The 26,613-nt window shown below is 25.6% G+C and overlaps 3 protein-coding genes across 9 annotated transcripts in view; 2 read left to right on the plus strand and 1 right to left on the minus strand.

Annotated features, from left to right (window-relative positions):
• LOC122714408 (homogentisate 1,2-dioxygenase) lies at positions 1-24,890 on the minus strand. Of its 2 annotated transcripts, XM_043935722.1 has the most exons (9): positions 24,691-24,788; positions 6,678-6,911; positions 6,068-6,203; positions 5,176-5,306; positions 4,919-5,105; positions 2,745-2,924; positions 1,842-2,065; positions 1,040-1,166; positions 1-355 (listed from the first exon to the last, which is right to left on the minus strand). In XM_043935722.1, the coding sequence occupies exons 2-9, from the start codon at positions 6,693-6,695 to the stop codon at positions 33-35; spliced, it is 1,326 nt and encodes a 441-aa protein (XP_043791657.1). In that variant the 5' UTR covers positions 6,696-6,911; positions 24,691-24,788; the 3' UTR covers positions 1-32. The 2 variants fall into 2 exon arrangements, with proteins under 2 accessions (XP_043791657.1, XP_043791656.1); XM_043935721.1 differs by lacking the exon at positions 6,678-6,911 and having other exon boundaries at positions 24,691-24,890.
• LOC122714406 lies at positions 11,878-24,032 on the plus strand. Of its 4 annotated transcripts, XM_043935713.1 has the most exons (13): positions 11,878-11,913; positions 12,177-12,351; positions 14,817-14,942; positions 17,356-17,599; positions 17,749-17,953; positions 19,259-19,434; positions 19,498-19,570; positions 20,155-20,333; positions 20,742-20,985; positions 21,086-21,489; positions 22,147-22,322; positions 22,429-22,619; positions 23,511-24,032. In XM_043935713.1, the coding sequence occupies exons 2-13, from the start codon at positions 12,340-12,342 to the stop codon at positions 23,806-23,808; spliced, it is 2,328 nt and encodes a 775-aa protein (XP_043791648.1). In that variant the 5' UTR covers positions 11,878-11,913; positions 12,177-12,339; the 3' UTR covers positions 23,809-24,032. The 4 variants fall into 4 exon arrangements, with proteins under 4 accessions (XP_043791648.1, XP_043791651.1, XP_043791652.1 ...); XM_043935716.1 differs by lacking the exon at positions 11,878-11,913 and having other exon boundaries at positions 11,997-12,351; positions 22,147-22,292; XM_043935714.1 differs by lacking the exon at positions 11,878-11,913 and having other exon boundaries at positions 12,003-12,351; positions 17,761-17,953.
• The window catches only part of LOC122714407 (putative inorganic phosphate cotransporter), a 9,449-nt gene continuing 7,465 nt past the window's right edge, over positions 24,630-26,613 (plus strand). Inside the window, exons 1-3 of one of the 3 annotated variants that reach the window (XM_043935719.1) lie at positions 24,630-24,648; positions 25,062-25,174; positions 25,868-26,127. In XM_043935719.1, coding sequence (XP_043791654.1) covers positions 25,150-25,174; positions 25,868-26,127 — 285 coding nt within the window. In that variant the 5' untranslated portion in view covers positions 24,630-24,648; positions 25,062-25,149. Of the gene's footprint in view, positions 24,649-24,745; positions 24,858-25,033; positions 25,175-25,258; positions 25,486-25,867; positions 26,128-26,613 lie in introns of those variants that run through there. The other 2 variants (XM_043935718.1, XM_043935720.1) reach the window with 2 other exon arrangements.

The following is a 26,613-nucleotide window of genomic DNA, read 5'->3' on the forward strand; positions in this document are numbered from 1 at the left end:
TTTATAAGATATAAAAAAAATATATTTATATATTATAATGTATTTGTGGAATTCAGAACAAAATGCTTTTTAAGGGATTGCCAACATTTGTAATAATCGTTATCTAGTTTATTGGAAAGATTGGCAGCCCATTCAGTTACTGCTAAATTATATGCCGTTTCGAACATAAAAGCTTGAGTTCCATCAGCGATGCGTTCAGGTTTAAGTTCGTTGTTGGAAGCATTTTCGAAACAATGTGTATCCGGTCCATGTGGTGTCATAATTGAGTGCAACGATGCTCCGCCTGGATGGAAACTCTCTTCTTTAGCTTCGTATTGTCCTTTTATCAAGCCCATAAATTCGCTCATACAATTTCCTATAAGGCAAATAAAAAATATATTTTTTTTTTCTTATATATATATATAAAATATAAAATTGATAAATTCTATCAATTAATTAATATAATAAAAATTAAACAACGAATGAGAAAAAAAAACAAAAATTAGATAGTTAGATAGATAAATAGATACATGGAGAGAGAGAGAGAGAGAGAGAGAGAGAGAGAGAGAGAGAGAGAGAGAGAGAGAGAGAGAGAGAGAAATTGGAGAAAGGAAAAATTGTAGGTTTGTGGAAAGAAAAAAAAAAAAGAGGAAGCCAATTAATATCGACAGAGAAAATTCTGAGTTTTCACCGATATCTCGGTTATGCGATTTTTAAAAGCGGTCTAGCATAACGAAATATCAAACTATGTAATTGACACCAAATCAATATAGAAAAATAAAAAATCGGAAACGCGACTGCAACGCATCATTATCTGTTTGTGAACGGAAAAAAAAAATAAAACAAAGAAACAAAGCAAATCAAGTTCATTTGTAAATTGTGGCAATATCGACGAGATTAATGCCACTTCATATCACAGAAATAATAATATAAATAGCCATGACCATAATTATTCTCGAAATTTATATATCGCATTTCATTCATCGCATTCATTATTTTTTCATTTTTTGATCAATTGTTCACAAACATATTTATTAGATATTTTTTTTTATAAACTTACGATGATAATATGGAGGCCGAAAAGTATGTTCTTGCACGGACCATCGAGGTGGAAATATAACAAAATCAGCAGCTGCTGTACCAAGTTTTCCCGAGGGACATGTTAGAACAGTGAATATTGAAGGATCCTATAAAAAAAATGAGAATACTATATCTTATCTATCGCTTTATTTCATCAGAAAAATGTGTAATATGCAAGGCTGAAGAAAATAGATTTTTAAAATACATCAAATAAAAAAAATGTCTATAATTTTACAAATAACTATTATTTTACAAATAACTATATATAATATAATTTTACAAATAACTATTATTTTTCTCTGAAATAATAATAGTTATATAAAATAATATTTCAAATATATATTATACGAATTTAATATTTAAATATTATTTTGAAATAAATATTTTATTGAAATATAAAAAAATCGTATTTCAAATATTATTTCATAATTTCATCAAATATTTTTTAACTTTATTATTACAATATCAAAGACATATTATTATATATAACATAAGGTATAAAAAATTTAATCTATTTTTTAAACAATAGAAATAAAAAATTAAAAAAATAGAATATAATCATTTTGAATGCTTATTGCATATATTTCAATTAATTGAAAAACAAAATAAATATCTTATATTAAATTCAAATATAAAAAATTAAAACAAATAGTGAATATTTTTAAATATTATTTGCTTTGCTATAGAAATATTTCAATTTTTATTTTTTTAATTTATTTCATATAATTTTTGCTGTGATAATGTATAATTAGACGATATGTACTTATGTAATATGTACTTACACAGTGATCAAAGGAAACTGAATTAACAACCATAAATTTGTTAAGATCATATTTGAATGGAACGTAATTTCCATGCCAAGCTACTACATCGAATGGACTGTGGTTTTGTTGAGCGACAAATAATTTACCATGGTACTTAGACACGATCTCATAATTGATTTCACGATCTTCATACCATGCGACTGGCGTTTGAAAATCCCGTGAATTCGCTAAACCATTTGCTCCTGTTTCAAAATCATAATCGGTTACATTATAATCATTAGAAAATCTCATTAAAAAAAATTTCATTAAAAATTTATTGAATTGATAAAATAATATCATAATAGTAAGTGCAGAGATAAATCAATTTATTATAATATATAGTAAAGTTTTTAAATTACTTGAAATTTGTAAAATTTATAAGAATATTGTAAAACTATTATATTAGTTATATAGTTTACTAATAAATGTATATATAGTTACTTAAGTTAAGTTTTTTATATTTTTAAATACGTTTATCAAAATATCGAATAATAATACAAATAATAATATTATTCTTTAATTTGTTTATTAAAATTTAATGAAATTTAACTATTTTATTATTTTATAAATTAAATTTTTGATTCATCTATTTTTACTCAACGCTTCAAAAGTATATCAATGTTCTTTTCAAAAATTTTTTTTAAATTCATATAATGTAAATAAATTATATAATTATATAATTGCTTGATTTATATTTTTGATTTCTAATTTCTAAGGAAAATATTAAATTAACATAATTAATATTAAATATTAGAGTCACATATAATACAACTTTTATAAAATAAATTTGCGTAACGATCCATTTAAAATTAATTATTTAACAAAATCAAAAATCAAAAATATAGTTTTTCATCAATTCATATTTACGAGATAATTTATTACCTATTGGTCCCAAATCTGGCAACTGAAAATGATCATCAAACACCTCTAGAATGTATCCTCGGGATGGTCCAAAGACAGTAATATTAAATCGCATACCTTGCTGAATCACACAAATCTCATTTGGCTCACAACGGATCTTGCCAAATTCTGTTGTTATCACTAATGCGCCAAGCTGGGGCACTATAAATAATACAATTTTGTTTTTTGCATTTTTCAATATTGAATATCATAAAAATTTTAATTTTTGTAATCGAATCAATCGATGATAAATGTTTAATTAGAACATTTTCGAGCCAAATTTTGTATTTCAAAATTTAGCCTCGAAAACGAAAAAGTATTTTTGAATGCTTATAAGTTAAAAAAAAAATTTCGATAAATAAAATTTAAAAGAAAAGAAAAACAAAAAAAAAGAAACAATTTGACAAATTCATTGAACGTATACTTTCATTTGTATATTCTCATATATACTTGATAATAAACAAATATTTTCAAAAAAAAATAAATGAACATTGTGATTATAATATGATATATATATATATATATATATATAATATCTATTTTAATTTATTAAGCGCCAAGAAATACTTGATAATACATTGATAATACACGTTATTAAAAAATAGATTAACTTATATTTCTATTATTATATCTATTAAAAATATATTAAAGCAATAAATTAAATTATACAAATTTAAGACAAATTTTCTTAATTTAAAAAAAAATATAGTTTATTATAGTATTTTAAATATTTTTATTTTTTCAAATTTTATAAAATTTTAAATATTTAGAAATTTTTAATTGCGATATTTAACAAAAATAAGTTTACAAATTAATATTAACTATTAGTAGATTAATAAGTTCATATTAATTCTAAAAAATATTATATGTATTATATGTATATTATATTCATGAAACTTTTGGAGAATCGATTCTGAAGATTAAAAGAAAGCATGAAAGTTAGATAGAAACATCGGTTGAGATTTATTTATTACGTTATTAAGCAATTAAAATTTATAATAAATGAAGCAAGATGGAAATAAAATGAGTTCTGTCTTTATTACACCATTACATTTTGTTCCAGTTTTATGTTATTATATACGATCCTAAATTGTTTATAATGTAACGAGTAATTTTTATCATTTTTATATATCAATTTTTATGATTGCTTATAAAACATTTTAAAACTCTGCAACACAATATAAGTATATTAACATCCTATATATATATGTATATATATTATAATTCTAAAAAATATTTAATTCTTTATTAGAAAGCTTCTCTATTAGAAAGTGTCAAGTGAACGGAAATGCGATTTTATATCTTTAATAGTACAAGACAAATAAATTGATAAAAAAATAATATGAGATATAATTGATAAAAAATATATAACTGGTTTATTTTTCATTGAGCAAAAAAAAAAAGATATTAAAAAAAAATTATTAAAAAAAAAGATATTAAAATATTAAAAATTAGATTAAAAAAAAAAATATTAAAATATTAAATTAAGTTATTCTATTTACTTATTGTTTTATAAAAAATAATAATAAACGTTTCCTGTTTAAATATCCTAGTTTTTTTTACAAAATTGATAATAATTAATTAAAAAATCAACAAGTTACAAGTTAACACGGTAATTATTATCATGCATTCGATGAATTCGATTTAAAGCGAAATTATTTGAATCATTTATTTTATAAATTTTTTTACTAATGTTCAATATTTCGATAATTTTCACTTGTTTTTTTTTTAATTAGTTTTACGCATCCATACAAAAAATTCATAATAAAAATTTCAAATTTTTTCATATATTTTGATATTAATGCATTATTATATATTTTCTCAATATGTTATTTACTATTATATATACTGCAAAAAATTCATAAAAAGACGAGAAACAGAACAAATAAATATTTATATACAAATTTTAAGTATAAAATAATTCGTAATTACCTTTCACGAACAAACAGCATTTAGTTTCTCGTAGTCAATATATTAATAAAATTATGAAAATAAAATATTATGAAAGATTATGAAAATAACATGATAATTCTAGGAAAATATACAAGTCTGCAATAAAAAAAAAAAACAGGCAGAACTTAAGGAGCAATCTAATAAACTTGATTTCAATTACTCATTCATATGCTAAGAATAAATTAATATATATATATACGAACCAATGAGAAAATCTCCATCGGCATTATACAAAGCCTTATTTTTCATGGAAGCATTGCAAAGATACATATGTATTGCGATGCCTTGACGAGCACGAAAATCACCAGCTCCACATATCGTGTGCAAACCATTGACAAAATCCACTTCTGCGGCTTGTCTGGTCGGCACATCGAACGGTTTCCATCGTAGCTAAAACACAAACAGAATATTTGAGTATCGATAAAAATATTTATTGAAAGAAAATAAGTAATCAACTTACCTGATTTGGTGTTGGATCTATAGCATCCCATTTATAATCGAGACGAGAATTACTGATTGGTACGAAGGGTTTATGAATGACCGATGGTTTAATTCGATACAACCAGGAACGTTTGTTCCGAGAACGAGGAGCTGTATACAAATAATCAAAGCTGGGTAAAATATTATTTTAAATAGTAAATAGTAAATAATAATAAATAATCCTATTTATTTAAAAATATGTTATTTAAAAGTATTTAAAAGTATGTGTATGATTTTGAAAATAATTTTATTTGATAAAATAATTTTTAAAATAGTATTTGAAAATAATAGTTTATTTAAAGAATATTGAAAATATTTTTCTTGAAATATTTTATTTATTTTAATTTATTTCATTCATTTTTAAATATTATTACTGAAAATAATTCGTATTCAATACATTTATAAATATTTATGAATATTTATGAATTATGAAATTTATGAATAGAGTTTAATCTCTTTTTATATATATACATTCTATCGAAAATCTTGGTACAATCAGCTGGATAATTTTCTACGTGTAAAAATATTTATCATTATTTATAATACTACTGCCCCATCTTAATTTCTTTCATTATCAATGATAATGATAGATCAAAGAATAAAAACTATATTATTTACAGTTTGATATTCTAATAACTTGAACAAAATTGAAGTATTTTATTTTATGTCAGATTATTATTAAAATATTATTAAAATATTTTATTTATAAAAATTTTTATCCTATTTAAAATATTATTTTATGCAAATCAAATTTAAGATATTCAAATTTGCAAACAATGCAAGTTTTTTTCTTTAATTGAGATAAAAATTATATTTTGAGATAAAAATTATATTAATAATATAAATAAATTTAACTAAAAAAAATTACTTACTAGTAAATGATGTGCCGGATAGTTGTTCTGCATAAAGACCATAAGGACATTTTTGAGGATTATTTTGACCAATGGGTAAGGCACCGGGACAACGTTCATCTTCACTCGAAAATTCACTACCAAATCCTGACAAATACTGAAACGCAAAATTGAATAATTCTATTTTTGTAAATAAAATTAAAATAGTAATTATTCTTATACGATTGAATTTCGATAATTCGAGCAAAGAATTATAAAGGTTTTATCCTATCGAAATCATTAAAAAAGAATTAATAAATTTAACATAAAAAAAATTTTTATAAAGATTAGAAAAGATTAGGAAAGAAAAATTTCTAAATATAGTCTTCTATATTGAGATAATTCTCACATTTTGAAAAAAAGAAAAAATATTGAATGTTGCTCAATTTGTAAAAATCAATTTATTCTGAATTTGAATTGCAAAAATGAATAAACATTTGTACATAATACTAATGAAACATTTAATATTATTTAATTCGAATTAAAATTTTATAATTTATAATTTATAATTCAATTTTCATATCGAAATAAAAGGAACGAATAACAATTGTTGTTTTATACAAATTTTTGGAATTAGAATATTCGACTGTACCTTAAAATCGTCCTTCATCGTGTAATGTTTGATCGCTGAATATTCTTTCTTTTCGATTTCTTCTCCTTTTTATATACGAATAAGATCGGTCATCTTTATATCACACGTAATCACAACGTGATCATAATTATACGAAAAACGTGTTTTTAGATATTTTACCGCGATGCTGACCAATCATGGTATAGAATATAGGAAGGTGCGTCTTGTTAATACGATCGACATTTGTATCATATTCTAAAGAAGGAAATTTTGTATGTATTGTAAAAATGAAAAATTCATTAAGACGAAGTAAGTCCCTACATTCTCTACGCTTGACTTCTCACTCTCGATTAATTGAGCAACAAAGTCGATAAATAAAAAACTCGTTTTGATACTCGTTAAAAATTCATGATAAAGACAAACAAATGAATGTCTCTTTATTTCTCACGTTTTCAGATTAGACAAGGACAAATATAGGAAGGAAAATACCGAAGAATATTGAAATAAATAAATAAAAAATATTACATATATGTCATGTTAAATTGATACAAATAAATGATCCTTTCAAACGAATTAGTGTTTTATTTATTTGAAACATCAATCGATTCGTGCATGATATATTTGAAAATGATTTACAAATAGCTAATTTATCAAAACGGTATAAAAATCGATAAAAAAAGAAGATCGAAATTTATTCTATACAATGTTGGATTAATTTAAAGATATTAGAAATTTATTTAAAAATAAATATTATAATATAAATAAAATATTATAAATTTATAAATTTAAATATTAGAAATTAATTTAAAGATTGAAAAATCATTATTTTTCCTTACTCAATATATTAAAACTTTTCAGATTTATAGTTTATAGATTTTTAAAAATGAAATCAGAATCCTTTACATAGAATCAACAAACTGACCAATTAAAGATTAATAAATTAAATCTTTTCATAATCGAATATATATCTAATCTGCAGTGTTAATAATTCATATAGAATAGCTTCGAAGACTTGATTCCAGATAAAATCAAATAAAACTTGAAATATAAAAATGTTGGTTCAGGCTTATTTATTAAGTTATTTATTAAGTTATTAACAATTAAAGTTTGCGTTAGATGAAGCAAATAAGAAATAGAATAAGAGACGTTACGCTTTGTCTACTTCATATTGCCATCTTATTTTATCTCTGTTTTGCTTCTTCTAAATTAAAATTAAATTGCTTGTAATTTAATGAATACGCAATATTTTTATATACCAACTTCTATACTTGTTTTGACTTCTGAACTTCGATTCTCTAACAGTATTTACAAAACGTTAATATAGGATTTAATGTTTATGATTTATTATATAATATAATTAACAAAATTATACAGAAGCAAACAGAAATACATAATAACATTCTTAAGTAGCAGTATATCTACTTGTATAAGGAAATACAATGAAATATAGATATTAATTTAAAGCAAAAGCTTTCTTTCCTGAAAAACTATTTTATAATATGAAAGAACAATTTTTTGTACATTAAAAAAAAAAATTCATATTGTACTTTAAGTTATTTCTTCTAATAGCAAACAAGATTTGTATTTTTAAATATATATTATATTTATTTATTTATTATTATATTATATTTTTATTATTATATTATATTATATTTAATTTTTTTAATAGTTATTTTTATTATCAATTACAATACTTTTTCTTTAAACTTATAAATTATTATTAAATTTATTAATATTTCAAAATCATATTATAAAATGGTACGATTATATATAAGCAAATTGAAAATTTCTACAAAATAATAATTTTTTTCAATTTAATCTAAATCTACTCCACATTTCATTATCTATTTTATATGTACGAAAATTATTCGTACATATATACATAAAAAAATATATTTTCCAAAAATAATAATTAGGTTATTATAAAAATAGTTTGAAGCATTTCAAATAAATTGATTGAATTAATTGAATTAATAAAATTAATTAAATTTTAACAACTTAAATATTATTATAGCGGAAAGGAATTCGTGGTTTCTGGTGCATCATCACAACAAATGCGAACTCTATGCACGATTTTCATGCACGATTTATACACGCGGATTTTTGCACACAGCCTTGCATCACTAGAAATAAAGGATAATCTCATAGTCAGTTTAAAAGATTTTAAGATCAAAAGTATTTCCACCAAATTTATAAACAGAAATGTTTCGTTAACTCCGAATCACAATCGATTTGATTCAGCAGATTTATATCAACAAATTCAGCGCTCGATAAAACATGATTCAGCAATCTTAGAATTTAAACTATTAAATCTTATGTAGACAATCTTCGAATAATATGAGTTCGTATTATTTAAAACTATTATACGAGACTTAGATTCATGCAAATATGATTGCATTATAACATCGAAAATCACTAAACAAATTTTATTGAGGATAATAAAAAAATAATGCTATTGTATATTCTGTTAATATATTCTTTATCAAATATATCGAATATTAGAAAATTAGAATGTTTTTATGATTCTGAAATGTAATAATTTTAGTCAAATGCCAAAAGTAATTTTTTGTAATACTGTTAAAAAGGAAATTTTAAAAATCATACAATTGACATATCATAGTATTTGAAACATCATTTTTATAATTATGTTATACGAATTTTTGTGTAATTAAATATTAATTATTAACTTTAATTTAAATCTTATCTAATCAATAAAAAATTTAAATAAAAATATGTCATTTTTTGTTATTATTACATTATTATGTAATAAATAATAAAAACAAATTTTGTCTCTATTTTTTGCTCCATTTTAATATTTATTTATTAGGATATGAATATGTATATTTTAATCATGATTTTCCATCATATATCTTTGATACATTTCAACATCAACTATCATTGATACATTTTAAATTATATAACATGTTACTTTCATTCTCTACTACTTTCAACCCCAATTTATACCAAATTATTCGAAAGTTAAAGTCGAAAATTAAAGATCGAGCAATCAAATTTCGATACGGTTGACAGAGCAAAAGTAGCCTTTCGCTCGAGAAAACTAGATTTCGCAATTGAACTGTTATCAAGACAGAAAATGTCAGTATTCGAGCGACAGATTTTTAATGAATTAACTAAATATATGGATATGGACGATTTAATTTAAAAAAATTTTTCATATGGATTTGTTTGTATTTTTTTATATATATGTAAATATATTGTGTTTAAAAATCAATAGTTTTATATCATTTATTTCTATAAAATGAATAGCATAATATTGTTTAAAAGTCATTAAAATATACTACCAATTCGAAAATATTTGAATATCTTTTAAAAATAATTAAAAATATATTTTTATTATTAAAAAAGTATCAAGTATTTTTATTATTAAAAAAAAATAAATTATTAAAATAAAATATTGAATGAAAAACATATTCGAAAATAAAAATATATAATATTTATTTTATGAATTATTATTGCAATTTCGACTCATCGAAAAATTTTTTAATTGCTTTGTAGATTTTCGTTCCATTTAATAATTTCTCTAAATAATCTTCTCTCATTTATTTGCTTGTGTATTTTGCAAATATACACGTTATCAGAACTGTGTAGCACTTGTGAGCTGAAAGTTTTTAACTTTTATGTCAAGAAAAATCGACAAATAAGAATTTCAATAAGAAATAGATACGAAATCTGAAGAAGTAACTCAAGCTAAAAGTAAACATTATATATAACTCAATAAGATATTTTTATATTATAGTTGGATATAATAAAATTGAATCATTTATTTAAATTGTTTCCAAATTTTTTATTGACGATATTGTGTATTGTAAATTACAACGAATAAATAAATAAATAAAAATAATAATAAGAAATTTCTTAATAATTATAAAGTATATAATATTTTTTAAAATATTTAAACAAATATAATGATTCTTGTATTGTTTACATTATTATATAATTTTGCTTTTATAGTTATAAAATTTTTTAGTTATATTTCCTATTAAATATTATTTATAAATATCATTGTCAGTTAGTAATATAAATCTTAATTTATTTTAACTGATAAAACTCGTCAAATATATATATAAATAAATGAATGAAAAGAAATTACACATAAAAAACTGAATGAAAATTAATAAGCTATTTAATAATAATTCTGAAATATTGTAATATTTTTTAAAATATTAATAGGCAATAATTAAATACAATATCATTTAATATTATTTGCATTATCTCTTTTTTAATTTTATATTTATAATTATATTTTATATTTTTTAATTATATTTTCAGCATTTACTATTACTTTGCTCATTGTTAATTGATACAAGTCTATTAAATATTTTCTCCATTCAATCGACAAGTAAAACTCGCCATTCATAGTGACTCATAAATACATGATGAAAACCTCATTAAACATAACTCATTAAACATAAAGTTAAAAGGTTAAAAGTTACCAAATATGTATTTAATTCATCTAAATAAAAATAATAATTCGGTCAAAACAAAATATCATTATTCTTAAGCAGACATTATCTTTTAACACATTCGAAAAATGGAAGAAGAAATGTATGGAAAAGGTTGACGAGCGAAACGAGCTAATTACGAGTAATTTGCCGTGCGTTAAGAGAGTCGCATCCGCCTTTCGATCTGGCGGGATGCGAACTAGCCGAGAGAACGAAATTACAAAGAGGTGGGGGCCGTTTACAGTTAAGCGAGATAGCAAGCAGAAGATTCCTTCTCCGGGCAACCTTTCTTCTGCATCCTGCTCGAACGGCAACCGACTAACGGAGAACACACGGATGCAGGCCGAACAACGTTATTACAATTCGTTGTTTCTCGTTAGCTCGTACACACCAAAAAAATAATTCGCCCGCGCAATTTAATGCTCGTGCAACGAACGAGGAGGTTCCGATCCAATTATTTTGGTTCCTGTTTTTAACATCTCGAATTTTCGCAAATCGAGTCTATCATATTCACCGGACCACGTCGAAACGCGTTAGACGAAAAAGACGAGAGGGCAATTATAAGTCGGAAGGGTGCGACGAATAAGAAAAAAAGAAGAGAGGGAAAAGTGGCGCGGTGCGCAATAGACGTTGAGCATAGAACGGAGCTTGATTCGAAGATCGGTAGTAACTATAGCCAAGGAAACATGTATCCCTTCTCCGACAGGTAGCGCGGGCCAGTCGGCCAGCTCTCGCTTCAGAACAGGTGGGCTTGACTCGAGAGAGTCTCGGTCTGTCGCTTACCGCGTACACAGGTTGAGTTTGTTGTTCGACCGGTCTCTCAAGTTCTCACTTTCGGCCACGAAAAAATTTTATTAGACAATTTAAAATACCGTGCTCATATATATATATATATATATATATATATATATATATATATATATATGTATATATACATACATACATATTCATATTAATAGTTGATAAATTAACTTGTGTTAAGCTAATTTTCTTCTAGTTTATCGGTGACTCGACTAAGTGTACGTAGTGCGCGTTTTAAATCAGCGCGGTTTTATAGGTGCGATACGAAACACCGACTTTTTAACTGCAAATGGTTCCACGGAGATTCAAAGTCACGAATGCTTCGAATCAATCACGTCACGGATAAATCGACTTCTTTTTGGACGATGATCCTCTAAGATTTTTTGCTGCGAAACATTCAACGATCGTCCCGATTTTGCATGGGTATACACGTAAGTGAATTAGAACAAGGTCAAGAGATCTCACAAGCGGCCTTTACCGATTTTCACCCTCACGAATCAATAATGACAGTATTTTTCGATCTTCTTTGATGATCTAAAGTGTTTAAAAATTATATTTCGAAAATAAACACACGAAAGATTAGCAATATCATTTGGATTTCGTAATTGCATTCGTCTTAGTTCGTCTATATTTTATCCCATATAATCAATAAACATTTCATTTAATCGATCATGAGATGAAAATCGTTCCTTAATATGATTCAAGCGGATCGACATAGTTTAGAATCATCCTTACTTCCCATATGGATCGATCAATCGAAAAAACAATTTCGGGGAAATCTTTCTTCAATCATCGGTTAGTATCTTTCAAAATTAAATCGAAAGATACATTCAAAAAGAAAAATCTATTTAACGAATTGAAATTGCACGAGACGAATGATTTATTTTCCTATTCGATTGTCGCGTCTATATCAGTTTATTTGTCGTGTCTATATCATCTATGGTCCATCGTTCACAATTCAACGTCCTTCACCTGATTATGCAGTCAGCATATCGTGGTTCCGTGAGGAAGGCGACGAATGGACAACTATTAGAAAACTTTGATAAAAGAAAAGAATCATGGTTTGAAAAGATTGCTTGGTTGTCACGGGCACGGGTTACGATCAATTATATATATCGTGTTTATTCGAGCGATTCTTTACCCTCGATTCTCAGTGTCTGTAACAGCGCGAAAGCCAGAACGTTACTTCGAAAAGGGTAACTCGGGCGTATCGGTTCAAGAATCGAAACGCGTTTTCTCCGCGTACAGTATACACGAACGAAAGAGAACGGCGGCACGTGGCATATCTTTCAACACTTATGGCGTTCCCGGGTCACGATTGAAATGCGATTTAAAACAATTTCACGCGATTTTATCGCAGTTCCTGAAGCGTCATCGAAATAAAGTTTCTCTGAAGCAAATTCTAATTGAGATTTTGCAGGAAATGAAGATGGTGAATTCATTTGTAACAACTTGAAAGAAATTTAAAAAAATGTACATAAAATTATTATAGTTTAATTATGTATAGTTTAATTTAATATTAAAAAAAAAAATAATAATTGAAAATATTTTTTGATGCAGTTTATATTATAATAAATTATAATAAATTTTGATACAGTTAGTAACTAGTAAATTATGAAATAAATACAAGTTTTTATTTGAATTTTTGATGAAATTTGAAGTTATTGATTTATACCAAAATGTTAATAATAATATTAATAATTAATATTTTATAATATTTAATATTATTAACATTTTGTCATAAATAAATGTAATTCATTAATCTATTGTTGTTTTTTTAATTAAAAATTTTTTTTCTATTAAATTTCTATTGAATGCAAAAAAGAAACGGATTTATATCTGCATTGTTATTGCACGAAACAGTCCATAATTTTAATATTTTTCTAATGCTTAAAAATAATATTTTTTAATGTTTTTTATCTACGTTTTTTTACTACATAAAGTAGAATATATTTTTTTAGCATGACAATTCTAGAATTGTCAAAAATGGATCTCTTGCTATAATACATACATAAATATTTATAATTGCTATGCAATTTATAAATATTTATAATAAATTTTTTTCTTTAATAATAGTAAGTTTATAGTAACATTGAGAAATGTCTTTTAAACGCAAAATGGCCATAGTTAAAATCATAAATCCAGATCATTTAGACTTATCGATATATTCGACATTTGTGAAATGATACGTGTAATTTCGTGTATGTTCACGAATATTAATAAATTACATATAATTAATTTTAAAAAATGGTATCATTTAAAATAATTACATAAAATAATTATTTCAGATAATTTGAAATATTATTTTAAATAATTTCATTTCATAAATATTTATAACTTTAATAGAAACAATATTAATTTCTTGTTTGTACGATAGAATATGTCATAACTTTTATTTTTCTGTTATTTTTTTAGTCAGATTTAAAATAAAAAAAATTACAAAATAGATATATAATTTATTACTTGAAATTGCTATTTTAAATAAATCAATATTATCTATATTTCAAATAACATTATATTTATGATGATTTATTTCAAAAAGCTATTTCTTATTTCAATTTCGAATCTAGGCCTGACTAACTCTCGCGCAACGGCGATTACATTTTATCGTCTCATTTATCTTAATCGCAGTGGCGATAGCAGCTATAGTTGCAATGTTTAAATTCATTCTTCCGCGTAGAAAGTTTCGCTGCAAAAAACTTTTTCGCGCGATCGTTTGACGCTATCTCCAAAACTATTCGTTTTTCACCTTCTATTAACGCCTTATTTAATTCTTAATCGCGTCTTCATTTCTATTTGCATTCTATCGATGTGTTCATAATACGGTTATAAATTAAAATGAAATTAAAATGGAAAAAAAAAAAAAGAATAAAATGAGAAACGCGGGATTCCGTAGGAAACGAGCGAAACTCACCGCACCAATGTCACCGGGAGAATGGCCAGGGATCGTTGTGGTTCAGAATATTCGGAGAACATGAGCGACGTGACGACTTGCAGCTGCACAACGAGTTCCGCCGACAAGGCTAGTAGCACATGCTAGAATAATCGTTTAAATATCGTTAAGGTAGCGGTAAGTCAAATTGGATCGTGAATCATATGCAATCGATCGAATTTGAAAGAGCGAAACATATATGACTTGAATTCGTCTCAATTTAATTAAATTTTATTTTCGGCCATCATTTTCTTTTCAATTCTTCTAATTAATAATATATATATATAAAGACAAAATATATTTTAAATTTAGCAATATATTAATTTAAAAATTAATTTAAATTATATTAATTTTATGTATGTAAAATGAACAAGATGAACAAGATGAGTTGATTATTTAAAATATCTCATTTATTTTTGATATGAATATAAACAAATCTTTTGGAAAAAAATTGAAGTTTAGTTAGTTTCGAAAAATAAAAATAAATTTTTTTTTTAAATAAAATCATATATTTTTAATGTGCTAGTCAATGTATACATATATATAGCTCAATATTTATTAAAAAATGTATATTAAAAAATTATTAGCTTAATAAAAATAAAAAAATAATTTAAATTTTATAAAACTTATATGAAAAACAAAGAGTAGGTAAATATTGTTTTATATATTCTTTTATAGATAACTCGTTTAATAACTTGTTTTTTTAAGGAGGTAACAAATTGTATTGAAAATTATATGATCTTTTTTTTTAAAAAACATACAAATTTTGATTTTTATAAGTTTTTTAAAAATATTAATAATAGCTATATATTTAATAACTAGAATATATATCTTTTGAAATTTTCAATTTCAAAATTCAACTATTATCTAAAATATTTTTTAATATTATTAAAAATTATTCTAAATAATTAAATTATCTTGTCCAACTTATATATATATATATATATAAATATATATATAAAAATATATATATAAAAATATTTTAATTATTAATAATTATTAATAATAATTATAATTTTTATATATATATATATAAAAATATATATATATATTATAATCAAAAATGACATATACAGAATATTAATATATGTATATTCATAAGATATCTTTGGAAAGTCGATTCTAAAGACTGATAAAAATTGTTATGCAAAAATATTTATTAAATATTATTTATAAATATTTTATTAAATATTATTTTATAAATAATTTAATAATTTAAAAGTGAAATAGAAATAAAATATGATGGAAACAAAGCAATCTATTTCTATCTTGTTTCGTCTAACATGCTATTTGTTTGTCATATATAACTTATTAAATAGATATTAACATTAATGTATTTAATATATTTATAATATATTTGTTTTAGAATCGATGTGCTGTTTTATGAATATATTAACTTTATATAACTATTATGAAAATTCTTTATATTATTTTACTTGATTTATATTTCAGCATAATATAGTAGGAATACAATATTAATAATAATATAATGTAGTAAAAATGAATTATTACAATAATGTTTAAATATAATAATAATAATAATAATAATAATAATAATAAGAATAAGAAGAAGAATAAGAATAATAATAATAAGAAGAAGAAGAAGAAGAAGAATAAGAATAATAATAATAAGAATAAGAATAAGAAGAAGAATAAGAATAATAATAATAATAATAAGAATAAGAAGAAGAATAAGAATAATAATAATAATAATAATATAATGGAATAATAACGATGAAAAATTTATGTCACTATGAAATGTATCTTCAGTGATCGTAACATAATTTAAAAGATTAAAATGTATCTTCAGTGATCGTAACATAATTTAAAAGATTAAAAATTTAGTAATCTTAGCATATTATATCGTAATTTTAATATAATAACTATTTAATTGGATTATTTATTTATTTATTTATTATTTAAATACATATTATGCTCGGATTATATTTATTAATATTGTTAAATCATTTTGACAACATAAATATTTATAGAGTCTACTTCCAAATTTATCATGTAAAATGATGATTGATTAATTTTATTCTGAACAAATTATTATTTCTTATTCGATGAATAAGAAAATAAAGAGATAAAATATAGCCGTTAAATTAGATTAGATAAGTAAGTTAGATTAGACGAAATATACTGGTTAGATACTATATAGTTTTACTTTAATTAAATTAATTTTTTTAATTAAAGTAGCTTTTGAACTAATGTATTCCTAAACTCAAAACCGTTATATATATTTTATCCTTGTTCATCTAGTATTATATACTATATATACCAAGAAAAAAAAAGTTTAAAAATATATGATGCTCTAAAACGAAATTTTACCCAATTCGATCTGGCTTGGTCCGGCTCGATTCGGCTCCGCTCGACTCGATTCGAGCTTGGCTTGGCTTAGCTTATGCTCGAACTAGCGCGAATCACTCTTCCGGAAGAGGGTATGAGAGGTATGCGAGACGGCACCGACCGATAATGAGAACAATGGTGGTGGTGCTTTCAGTGTTCGTTACGTGGCTGCGGTATGTTTCAAGAGCCGTTTTTCCTACATCCACCTGGTTCACGACCTCGCGATGGAATCTATATAAATCCCATGAGTGCGTATATCAGCGAGCCTGTGAAGCCAAAGGATACGGAATCTTTTTATTTGCACAGCCCTCATGATCTCGTCTACACGAGAATCACTCGTTTATTCGCGGATACGGAGAAACACCGTCACTTTGAAAAGAAAGACGAGACTTTGACTGGTAAGTGGCGCGAGTCCTAGATATTTCATGCGTTCCCGCTAGAGTTCGCGCATGTCCCGTTTCCTTGTAGCCAAAGATCGAACTACATTCAACGATTCCCTTCGTGTTAACTTCATCGCGTTATGATCGAACCAGTTTTTTTATTATAGTCTCCGTTCCAGTGAAAGTGGATGTGCATTTCAACAATGGTGTTCTCGACAGACCGTCGAACGAAAACGGTTATACGAACAAATCGGAAATGGGACAAGAGCCGTCCGAGCATGCATACGAACAAATCTGCTTGCGACAGGATTCTGATACCGGTGGTATAGTTAGCAATCCACAGAAGAAGCTTGACAACACATCCGATCGGAGGTACATACAATACACGCTATGCTTGCCAATTCGTGATGTACATTCGCTACATGACACACTAACATCAAGAAATCATCTCGGATAATTGACGATGCTATCAAAATTGTAAATTTTGCAATATCAATTTCTCGCTTTCGAAACATTTGTTTCTGATAACGCTTGGTCAGCTGTTTGTGAAGTCGCAGAAGGACGACTTCAATATTTTTCGTAGAAACGTGTTTGTTCGTGAAATATATTAGATTATAACGAAACTTTTTTTTTTTGTTTGTATGTCCACAATTTTAATGGTCAAAATTTAAAAAATACACCATCTGATTTATTTTTCTTTAATATTTATTTATAGCTTATTAAGAATATTTGTTTTCTTATCAAATCCTAGACTATTTTACAAAATTAGAAAATTAACAAATTACAAATTGATTAGAAATAATTATTTTTTTATAATTATAGATTAAGTAAAATAATTAAATAGTTCAATTATTCTCAGTTTTTTAAATGACATTAGAAGCCATTTTAAATCAAATCATTTTGGTAAAACAGATTCGTGAAAAATTCCAGAGAAAAAAATCTAAGACATATAATAATAAAATATAAAAATCATTAAATGATATGATTCATTTTGATTACAAGATATCTTTAGATAAGAATGTGTTTGTTCGTGAAATATATTACAAAGTTCTTTTTTTTTTATTTATATATATGATTTTGATGATCAAAATTTGAGAAATATATAGTTTAATTTATTTTTTATTGATATTAAAATAGTTTCGTTGTAGCTTATCAAGAACATGTATATTTTCTTATTAAGTTTTGAATTTTCTTGCAAAATTCACCAATTAATAATATTAAAAAATTATAAATTGATTAAATTATAAATTTTTTTTATAATTACATATTAAATAGAATAATCATAGTTTGATTATTTTCGGATCTTTTAAATGACATTAGAAGCCATTTCGAATATTTTTAAAAAAATTATTTTTAAAAAATAGAATAGTGAAAAGTTCTAGAGAAATAAAACTAAGACGCTCGATATATAAAGTACAATTTTATAAATGATAAAAATTATTAAATGATTCATTTCAATCATTATTCTCAAAAAATAAAATGTTCTAGAAGTTCTAGAAAAATACACGAAATTCATATACAATAAAAAAGGAAACGAAAAGAACTTTTGGATATATCTAATTTAATTTTATGTTTCATTTATCGATAAACTCACAATGATTATTATGACGCATGACGGTGATATAATAATTTTAATTGAACGAACATTCGCGAAATCAATGTCGAAATCGATTTCAGCCGTTCCCGGAAAACCGATCGCAGATACAGTAGATCAAGTAGCACGAGCGAGTCATCGAACGTCAGCAGCGAGATCCCTTGTTTCTCATCTAGCGCGTCAACACCGTCGCTATCGCGGAATAGCAGCAACGAACGAGTCGGAAAGAACGGGAAGCTTTCCATTGAATCGTCGTATGGTATGTTGGTAGACATTTTTAGATAAGTTGACAATCGGTCACAACATCACCTATGGTTTTCAGAGAAAGAAAACACGACTAAATCGCCACAAGTAGAAAGCGAAAAGGAGATCAAACCAGTCAATGGCGGAGCCAGGTAAGTAGGCCGAACGATAAGACCACAGTATGGAAAATCAAAGAGAAATAGAACCGATCACAATTCTTGATAAAACGTGTCATATTAGAATGTTTGATAAGAAATAATCGATTTTGGAAATTCGTAAAACCATTCGGAATTAAATAAATGTACTATTAAATAGTATTATATTTTGTTAATTTAAAATGTTTTATTAATTATTTTATTTTAAAAAAATATAAATATCTATTTTTAAAATCAAATTTTTTTATATATGTTTAAAATTCAATATAATGTATAAAATATTAATAACATTAATAAAGTTTTTAGAAGATTATATTAAAAAATAAATTCATCATTAGCGTAAAAAATTTAATTTGGCAAATATAAATAAAATATAAATCAAATAATTATTAATAACAATCAATTAGCTATTGTAATTAGAATAATTTTAACTTTAATAAAGCTTTAATTATAACTGTAATAAAGTTTTATTAAGAATTCGCTCATTTTATCTATAATAACCTAATAAAAAAAGAAGAAATATCGTTTACGGTATTAGTATCATATTTTTCATCTTTTGCAATATCGCTTATTTTTCTTAGCTTCGCCAAGCCACCACCACCACCACCACCTCCTCCATTACCGGATAAGGAGGATGTCGTAGTGCTCATGGTGAACACTAAACAAAACGCAGAACTTATTGCAAAGGAAGAGAAAAGAGATGCATCCGGTGATGCGAATCGTAACGGAAGAAGTGAAAATGGATCTGTTCCATCCACAGGTAAGTATTATCAATTTTCAAACTTGTCTCGATTCGTACCAAAAAAAAAAAAGGGAAAGGGAAAGCGAAAAAGAGAAAAGATTTTATAAAATGACAGAAGAATATATTACTCGAAAGGAAATGAAAAAAAAACTGAGGCAAAAGAAAACAGAATAATGATAGAAAAAGAGTAAAAAGATTTAATCGAGTCGAACGACTGACCGATTTTAAAATTGAAAAATCGACATGTGTCGCTGGTACGCGGATTTTAATGATAATGATAATAATAATTAAAGCCTCGGTGAATCGCGAAGACGGCCACTTACTAGACCATAGCGCTCATCAGGCATATAATACACTTACCTAGATTTCACTTGTCCGACGCGTACTATGATTCGTTCCCCCTACCTCGTTTCTGTTTCGGAACAGCGATCAACAAGTCCGACATATCTTGCGGCGAGCGTCAGCAGCCGGAAGTACCTCCTGCCAGTCCATCGGCGGACACCGAGGAAATTAAGACGAGTCAAACGGCTCATCTGGTCAATAAACATATGGTGCTACCGTTTATACCACCCAAGTTCGCGAACGCGGACTCGAACACCTTACTTAAGCCATCCGAATATTTGAAAAGTATTTGCAAGGTTTCAACAAAAAGCAATTTATTAAAAGCAAGGTCAGTAGGATATTAAAGAAAAAAAATCAAAATGTGATGTGTTTCAAATTTTTCATATTTGATATATCGAACTAGTTGTCAAAGTAAATAACATTCGTAGATCAGTGGACAATTTGGATATACAGAGCAGAAGCGGAGATCGAAGAGAAAGCTGTATTAGATCAGAAGGGATAGAAGATCAAGAGCCCGAAATATTGGTAATAGCTGCGACAGAGGGGGAGCAAGAAAGAAAGAGTGTCGAGGAGGAGGAAAGGATAATAGTGGAGGAAGGAAAGGAATTAACTGCAGGACCTCCACCACCACCTATGTCACCACTTCAAAAATTGCGACGAGCCAATGAAGAATCTGGAATGGTTGATTTCGAATCCCCAAAAACACCGCAACCACTCGCGACTATAAGTATTCAAGATCTGACGAGCATTCAGCTCCGAAGAACCACCACGAAAATGAACGCAACGAAAACATTTTCTGCTCCTCCGCCACGTAGTGTGTCTATGACTAATGGTAAGTGAATAATAACAGAATAATAATAAAATTATATAGTACATACATAAAAAATAGGACTGAAAATATATAAATTCAAAAATTTACAATATTTAGATATCCATTTTGTTAAAAATATGTTCTTTCGGCATCAATACATCATTAAACAAATAAACCAACATAAGATAAATTTCTATAAGTCTGCTGATTAAATCATTTTAAATATCATTACCATTATTATTGATATGGCGGAAATATCATTGCAGCAAATGTCTTTTATTAATATTTTTAGTTTTAAAAAAAATAATCACACGAAATCAATTCAGATGAAAATATGATGGTTGATTATTTAATTATAACAATAATTTTTTTTTTTTTTAGTCAAAAATTCATAAAATCATGGTCTAATAAGCAAGTACATTATCTAAAGTAACGCTGTTCCACTATTCCACTTTGTTAAAATATTTCAATTCAATCATTATATGTTATGTGATATCATATTTCTACTTATGAAAAATTAGTAAATTCATATAAATGCGTAAACTACAAAATATTATAAACAATTGATAAATGACGTTTCTAGAAAAATATAAAAAAAGAATCCCGATATTTTTCAGACATACTATATAATAACATTCGGATATTTTAATGAATTATTCAATTAATCGATGTTCTTAGTTTCAGAGTCATTCTTTATTCAAAAAACCGATTTGATTGCGGAACTAAAAAGAACCAAGGACATTCCTGGAATTAAAAAGCTAAAGGTGGAAATGGCACAAGTCGAGAAGACGCAAGAGCAGAATCTTATGTCCGAGATCAATAAAGTATTCAACGTTTCGAATTTCGTGGATCAAGTAAACAATTAGAATTAGATTTTTTTTTTCATTCTTCTTCTATTACATCATAGTATTTTTTTCTCATTTAACGCTTATTTAATGTTAATTTATCAATTTTCAAAAGATTCCAGAGAAAGATAGTTCCGGAAACGTGATACCAATATGGAAACGACAAATGTTAGCACGAAAAGCTGCTGAGCGAGCAAAGAAAGAATTAGAAGAACAAATTGCCAGAGAAAACGAAGAAAGACGACAGAAAGCGATTCCTGCTTGGAAAAGGCAACTTCTCGCTAAAAAGGATAATGAAGAAAAAAGGTTTAATATTTGCTCGTTTATAATTATCATCAGATCAAACTTTATTTTGGAAAATGAATTTTCCAATTTTTCTAAAATTGGAAAAATTTTTAATTTTTCTAAACTTTCTTTGTCTTATCTGATCGTGGTTTTGAATTTAGGAATATAATTATTCAAATTAATAATAAGTTAATTTGATCGCTATATATTTATTTATTCATCAATATTATCAGAAAATACAATAAAAATATAAAAATCTAAATTCAAAAGATTTCCAAATTTATAATCGTGAAAAACTTCAACTTCTTCTTCTATCATCCAATTTCTTATAGAATGTTAACACGATGTTGATAATGTAATTTAATCTAACTTTATGCAATAATTTAATTTAAATTACACAATATGCTAAAAATACCAAATTTTAAATATATATATTTTTGAATTAATTTTTAGATTCAAAATCGATATTTTTTTATTCATTGAATGCTATCAAAAAATACAATCACAAAAGTATAAAAAGTCTCATATTTAATAATGTCTATCCATTAATTGATTGATATCATTTCCATAAAAATGACATCATAAGTATTCACATAATCAATTTTCAAATTCATTATCGTGAAAACAAATTTTAAAGATAAATTCGTCAACACGAAATCAATAACTTAATCTAATAATTTAATCTAATCTAATTTAAATTTATCAACTTAACCTAACTAAATGCTAAAAGTACCAGATTATAAATAAACATAAATAATGAATTCTTAAATTCAACCGTTATATTTTGTCTTTATTCATTTCGACTTATCGATATTAAAAAATATAAAACGAATTATTATTATTAAAAAAAAGTAATATTCCAAAATGAAGTTTAAACTTGTAAGAATTCTAATAATACTTTTATTTAAATAGACTGAGCCAAGCACATGTGATGCCAATGTTCAAAGTGGATGCGACACCGTCATTAAGACGTGACGTTTCGCCTTCGCCAAATCCACCAAATGCATCAAATCCACAAAATCCGCCAAATCCGCCACGTACCCACCGACATGAAGAGAAATCAGAAGCAGAAGAGAAAAAGGAAGACACGAATATTTCAAATCACGGATCGCATGCAACGCAAGCGAATCAGATGGATGATAATACCCAAATTATTCCTTGGAGAGCACAACTCAGGAAAACTACCAGCAAACTCAATATTTTGGATTAATTATTCGAATATCTTTCGTTCGTTTATTCATCGTGATAATCGGAAGTGATAGAGTCAGATTGCATTATGTGGTATTTGTATATAGAATCGAGTAAAATTTATATCAAGGAATTCACTGAAATGTTCTTCGAGTAACGTTGCTCTTTATCCTTCACAAATTTTTATTAATCGACTCAAGTGAAATTGATCTATACATTATTTTAATAAAGATTAAATAATATTTATTTTCAGAAACTGAAATCCGAAACAGAATCTTTTTGTTTATTTATAAAATAAAAATGATATCAAATGACAGATCAAAAAAAAAGAAAGTGCATACAATAAACAATTCTTAAATTTGAATTTATTTTCGAATTCATGCTTTGAATTATTTTTAATACAGATTACTTTTTTTATTATATTGTTCCTGTCATGTTAGAGATAAATATGTAAATTCTCTTTTTTTTTTTTTTTTGAGTAAAAATAGAGAAACATAATTTTTATTTTTAATTTCAAATTACAATAAATTTATTACAATTACGATAAAGCAATATTTTATAATGAAATAAAACTCTGAAGCAAATGCATAAAAAAATCTTTCATATTTAAACTATAAATTATTGAATATTCACTATATCTGACATGAGAAGAATAATATGAATAAGTGACGTTCTTCGTTTTTTTTTTAATTTTTGCTAGTTTTCAAATATATAAACTGTTCAAACGGGGATGTAAATAGTTGGCAAAAAAAAGAATGCATAAATATATATAACGAAATATTCGCGATCTACTCAGTTTAGTTTGATCATTAGAAGAGACGAATGTGCAACAGTAATAGTATGAGCGCGGTTGCAAATAGAGGTAGGAATAAGAATACTAATACAAGCATATACAAACGCTTACCGTTAAAACAATTTGCGTTGTCGTAACGTCATCACTGGCACGCTGTGAGATTACCGTGCAGTTCAACTGACGGTTGCCAATAACACGCTGTGTTCTCGAACTCTTCGCGAGTTTTTTACCATCGCCAGTTTTGATTCTCTTTCGTGACTTTGTCTCTGGCTCTAGAAGTATATTGCATGTGTTTTGCATTTTTCTTCAATCAGTCGTTTCCAAACTTTTCAAATTGCATTTTGCAGAGGGAAAAGCACAAGTGTTTTCGAAAGCATTGAAACATCTGCCAATCAATTTTTTTTATTTTTTTCTGAACTTTTCCTTGTCTTTTTTTACTCCTTTTCAAACTTTTTCTTAATCCTTTTTTAATCCCCTTCTAGCTTTCTTCTTCTTCTTCCTTAATCGATCAGCATTTAAGAAGACCGATTTCTTAATTATTGTATTACAACCGAATTCAAATATCAAATAATGGCATCGAAATGGAAGGTTTTAGGTAAGATATCTTTACATTTATATATTTATATATCAAATCGAAAATAGATTTTGTTCAGTTAAATTAATTTTCTTCGCGTTCAAGGCATATTTAAAAATACAAATTATCACAATAATTTATGTTATCACAATAATTCTGTTTAACGATTCGTCGAACGATCGAGATGTATATATATTGAAATCGAATTTCTGAACTGAAGCACAGAAACATTCTGCGCAATGTAGCACGCTTACCTCAAAGAGGATCGTGATGCTATGCCAATCAACACGAATATAAATAGCAAGCGGATACAAGTCAAGTTCTGGGTGAAGGTTGTTGCCAATTTTCAAATGTTGCATTAAATAACTCGAAAAAAAGTTGTATTGCAATTTAAACGAAAAAAAACGATATTTCCGATTTTTAATTTGTAAATTAGTACAATGGCGTAAGCGAAGTTCATTTTTTTTTTAAAGTCGCACAACTATTCCCTTTATTCAACTGGTTAATTGTTCGCGATAAACCAATAGGATCATGCATCTACGGATATTATGCAACTTCCCTTAATTTTAATTTATCGAATAGTGGCGTTATTCAATAGCGCAATGCAACAATTGAAAATGATCTACTTGAAATGAATCGTGAATTTGAATTTAAGGATACAATACGGTGATTAGATTCTCAATGATTTCCTTGATTTCCTTTTCATGCTTTCAGATATATTAACATGCAAGCAAGTGTTAAACATCATGGTAATCTTTGGTTTCATGTTAAATTATATGTTACGTGTAAACATGACGATTGCCATAGTATCAATGGTGATTCCAAGCAAGGACAGTTCTCACTTGAGCGGCTATAATAGATCAAATGAGTGCTTCGATAACGAAATCAAAATAAACGTTTCTCTGCACAATAACGAATTAACGATGATCGCTTCTAATTCTACTATATCTTCGCTCCCCTATCCGCCTAGGCACGTACGTTATAGTTTATGCTTTAAAAATTTATCTTTTTTAAAAAGATCAATAATATAAATATTTTAGAAGAAAATTATTCAAAAAATTAATTTAAATGGAAAGCAATCATAATTAAATTTTAAAGAAATTTTTCAAAAAAAAAATACAAGAAAATTAACTATTAAATTAAATAATAACTTTTATTGTTTTAATTAAGAATAATAAATGATTTCGATTACTGATAATTAATATGAATGACAAAAATATTTTTTTGTTATATTCTATCGTCGTTATTACTATTACTAATAATTAATATCAATCAATAATAAAAAATTAATTATAATTAAAAGAATATATACAATTATTCATAAAGAATGTATACAATTATTCATAATTAAAATAAAATTTCATCATCGAATGATTTAACTAAAATTTTTAATATTTATAATGTATAAATCAATTTATTATTAAAAATCAAATTTATTCAAAAATATCTAAAAATATTAA

The sequence above is a fragment of the Apis laboriosa genome, unplaced genomic scaffold (genome assembly GCF_014066325.1).
Source record: "Apis laboriosa isolate Shangri-la unplaced genomic scaffold, ASM1406632v1 scaffold302_cov145, whole genome shotgun sequence".
Taxonomy (NCBI): domain Eukaryota; kingdom Metazoa; phylum Arthropoda; class Insecta; order Hymenoptera; family Apidae; genus Apis; species Apis laboriosa.

Excerpts from the sequence above, each read along its gene's own strand:
- LOC122714408 (XM_043935721.1), bottom strand. The coding sequence starts at position 24,879 with ATGCAAAACACATGCAATATACTTCTAGAGCCAGAGACAAAGTCACGA. Across the intron at positions 5,106-5,175 it reads TAGATCCAACACCAAATCAG|CTACGATGGAAACCGTTCGA; the intron begins GTAAGTTGATTA and ends TTTGTGTTTTAG. Across the intron at positions 1,167-1,841 it reads CAGTTTCCTTTGATCACTGT|GATCCTTCAATATTCACTGT; the intron begins GTAAGTACATAT and ends TTTTTTTTATAG.
- LOC122714406 (XM_043935713.1), top strand. Across the intron at positions 17,600-17,748 it reads GAAAGACGAGACTTTGACTG|TCTCCGTTCCAGTGAAAGTG; the intron begins GTAAGTGGCGCG and ends TTTTTATTATAG. Across the intron at positions 19,571-20,154 it reads CCAGTCAATGGCGGAGCCAG|CTTCGCCAAGCCACCACCAC; the intron begins GTAAGTAGGCCG and ends TATTTTTCTTAG.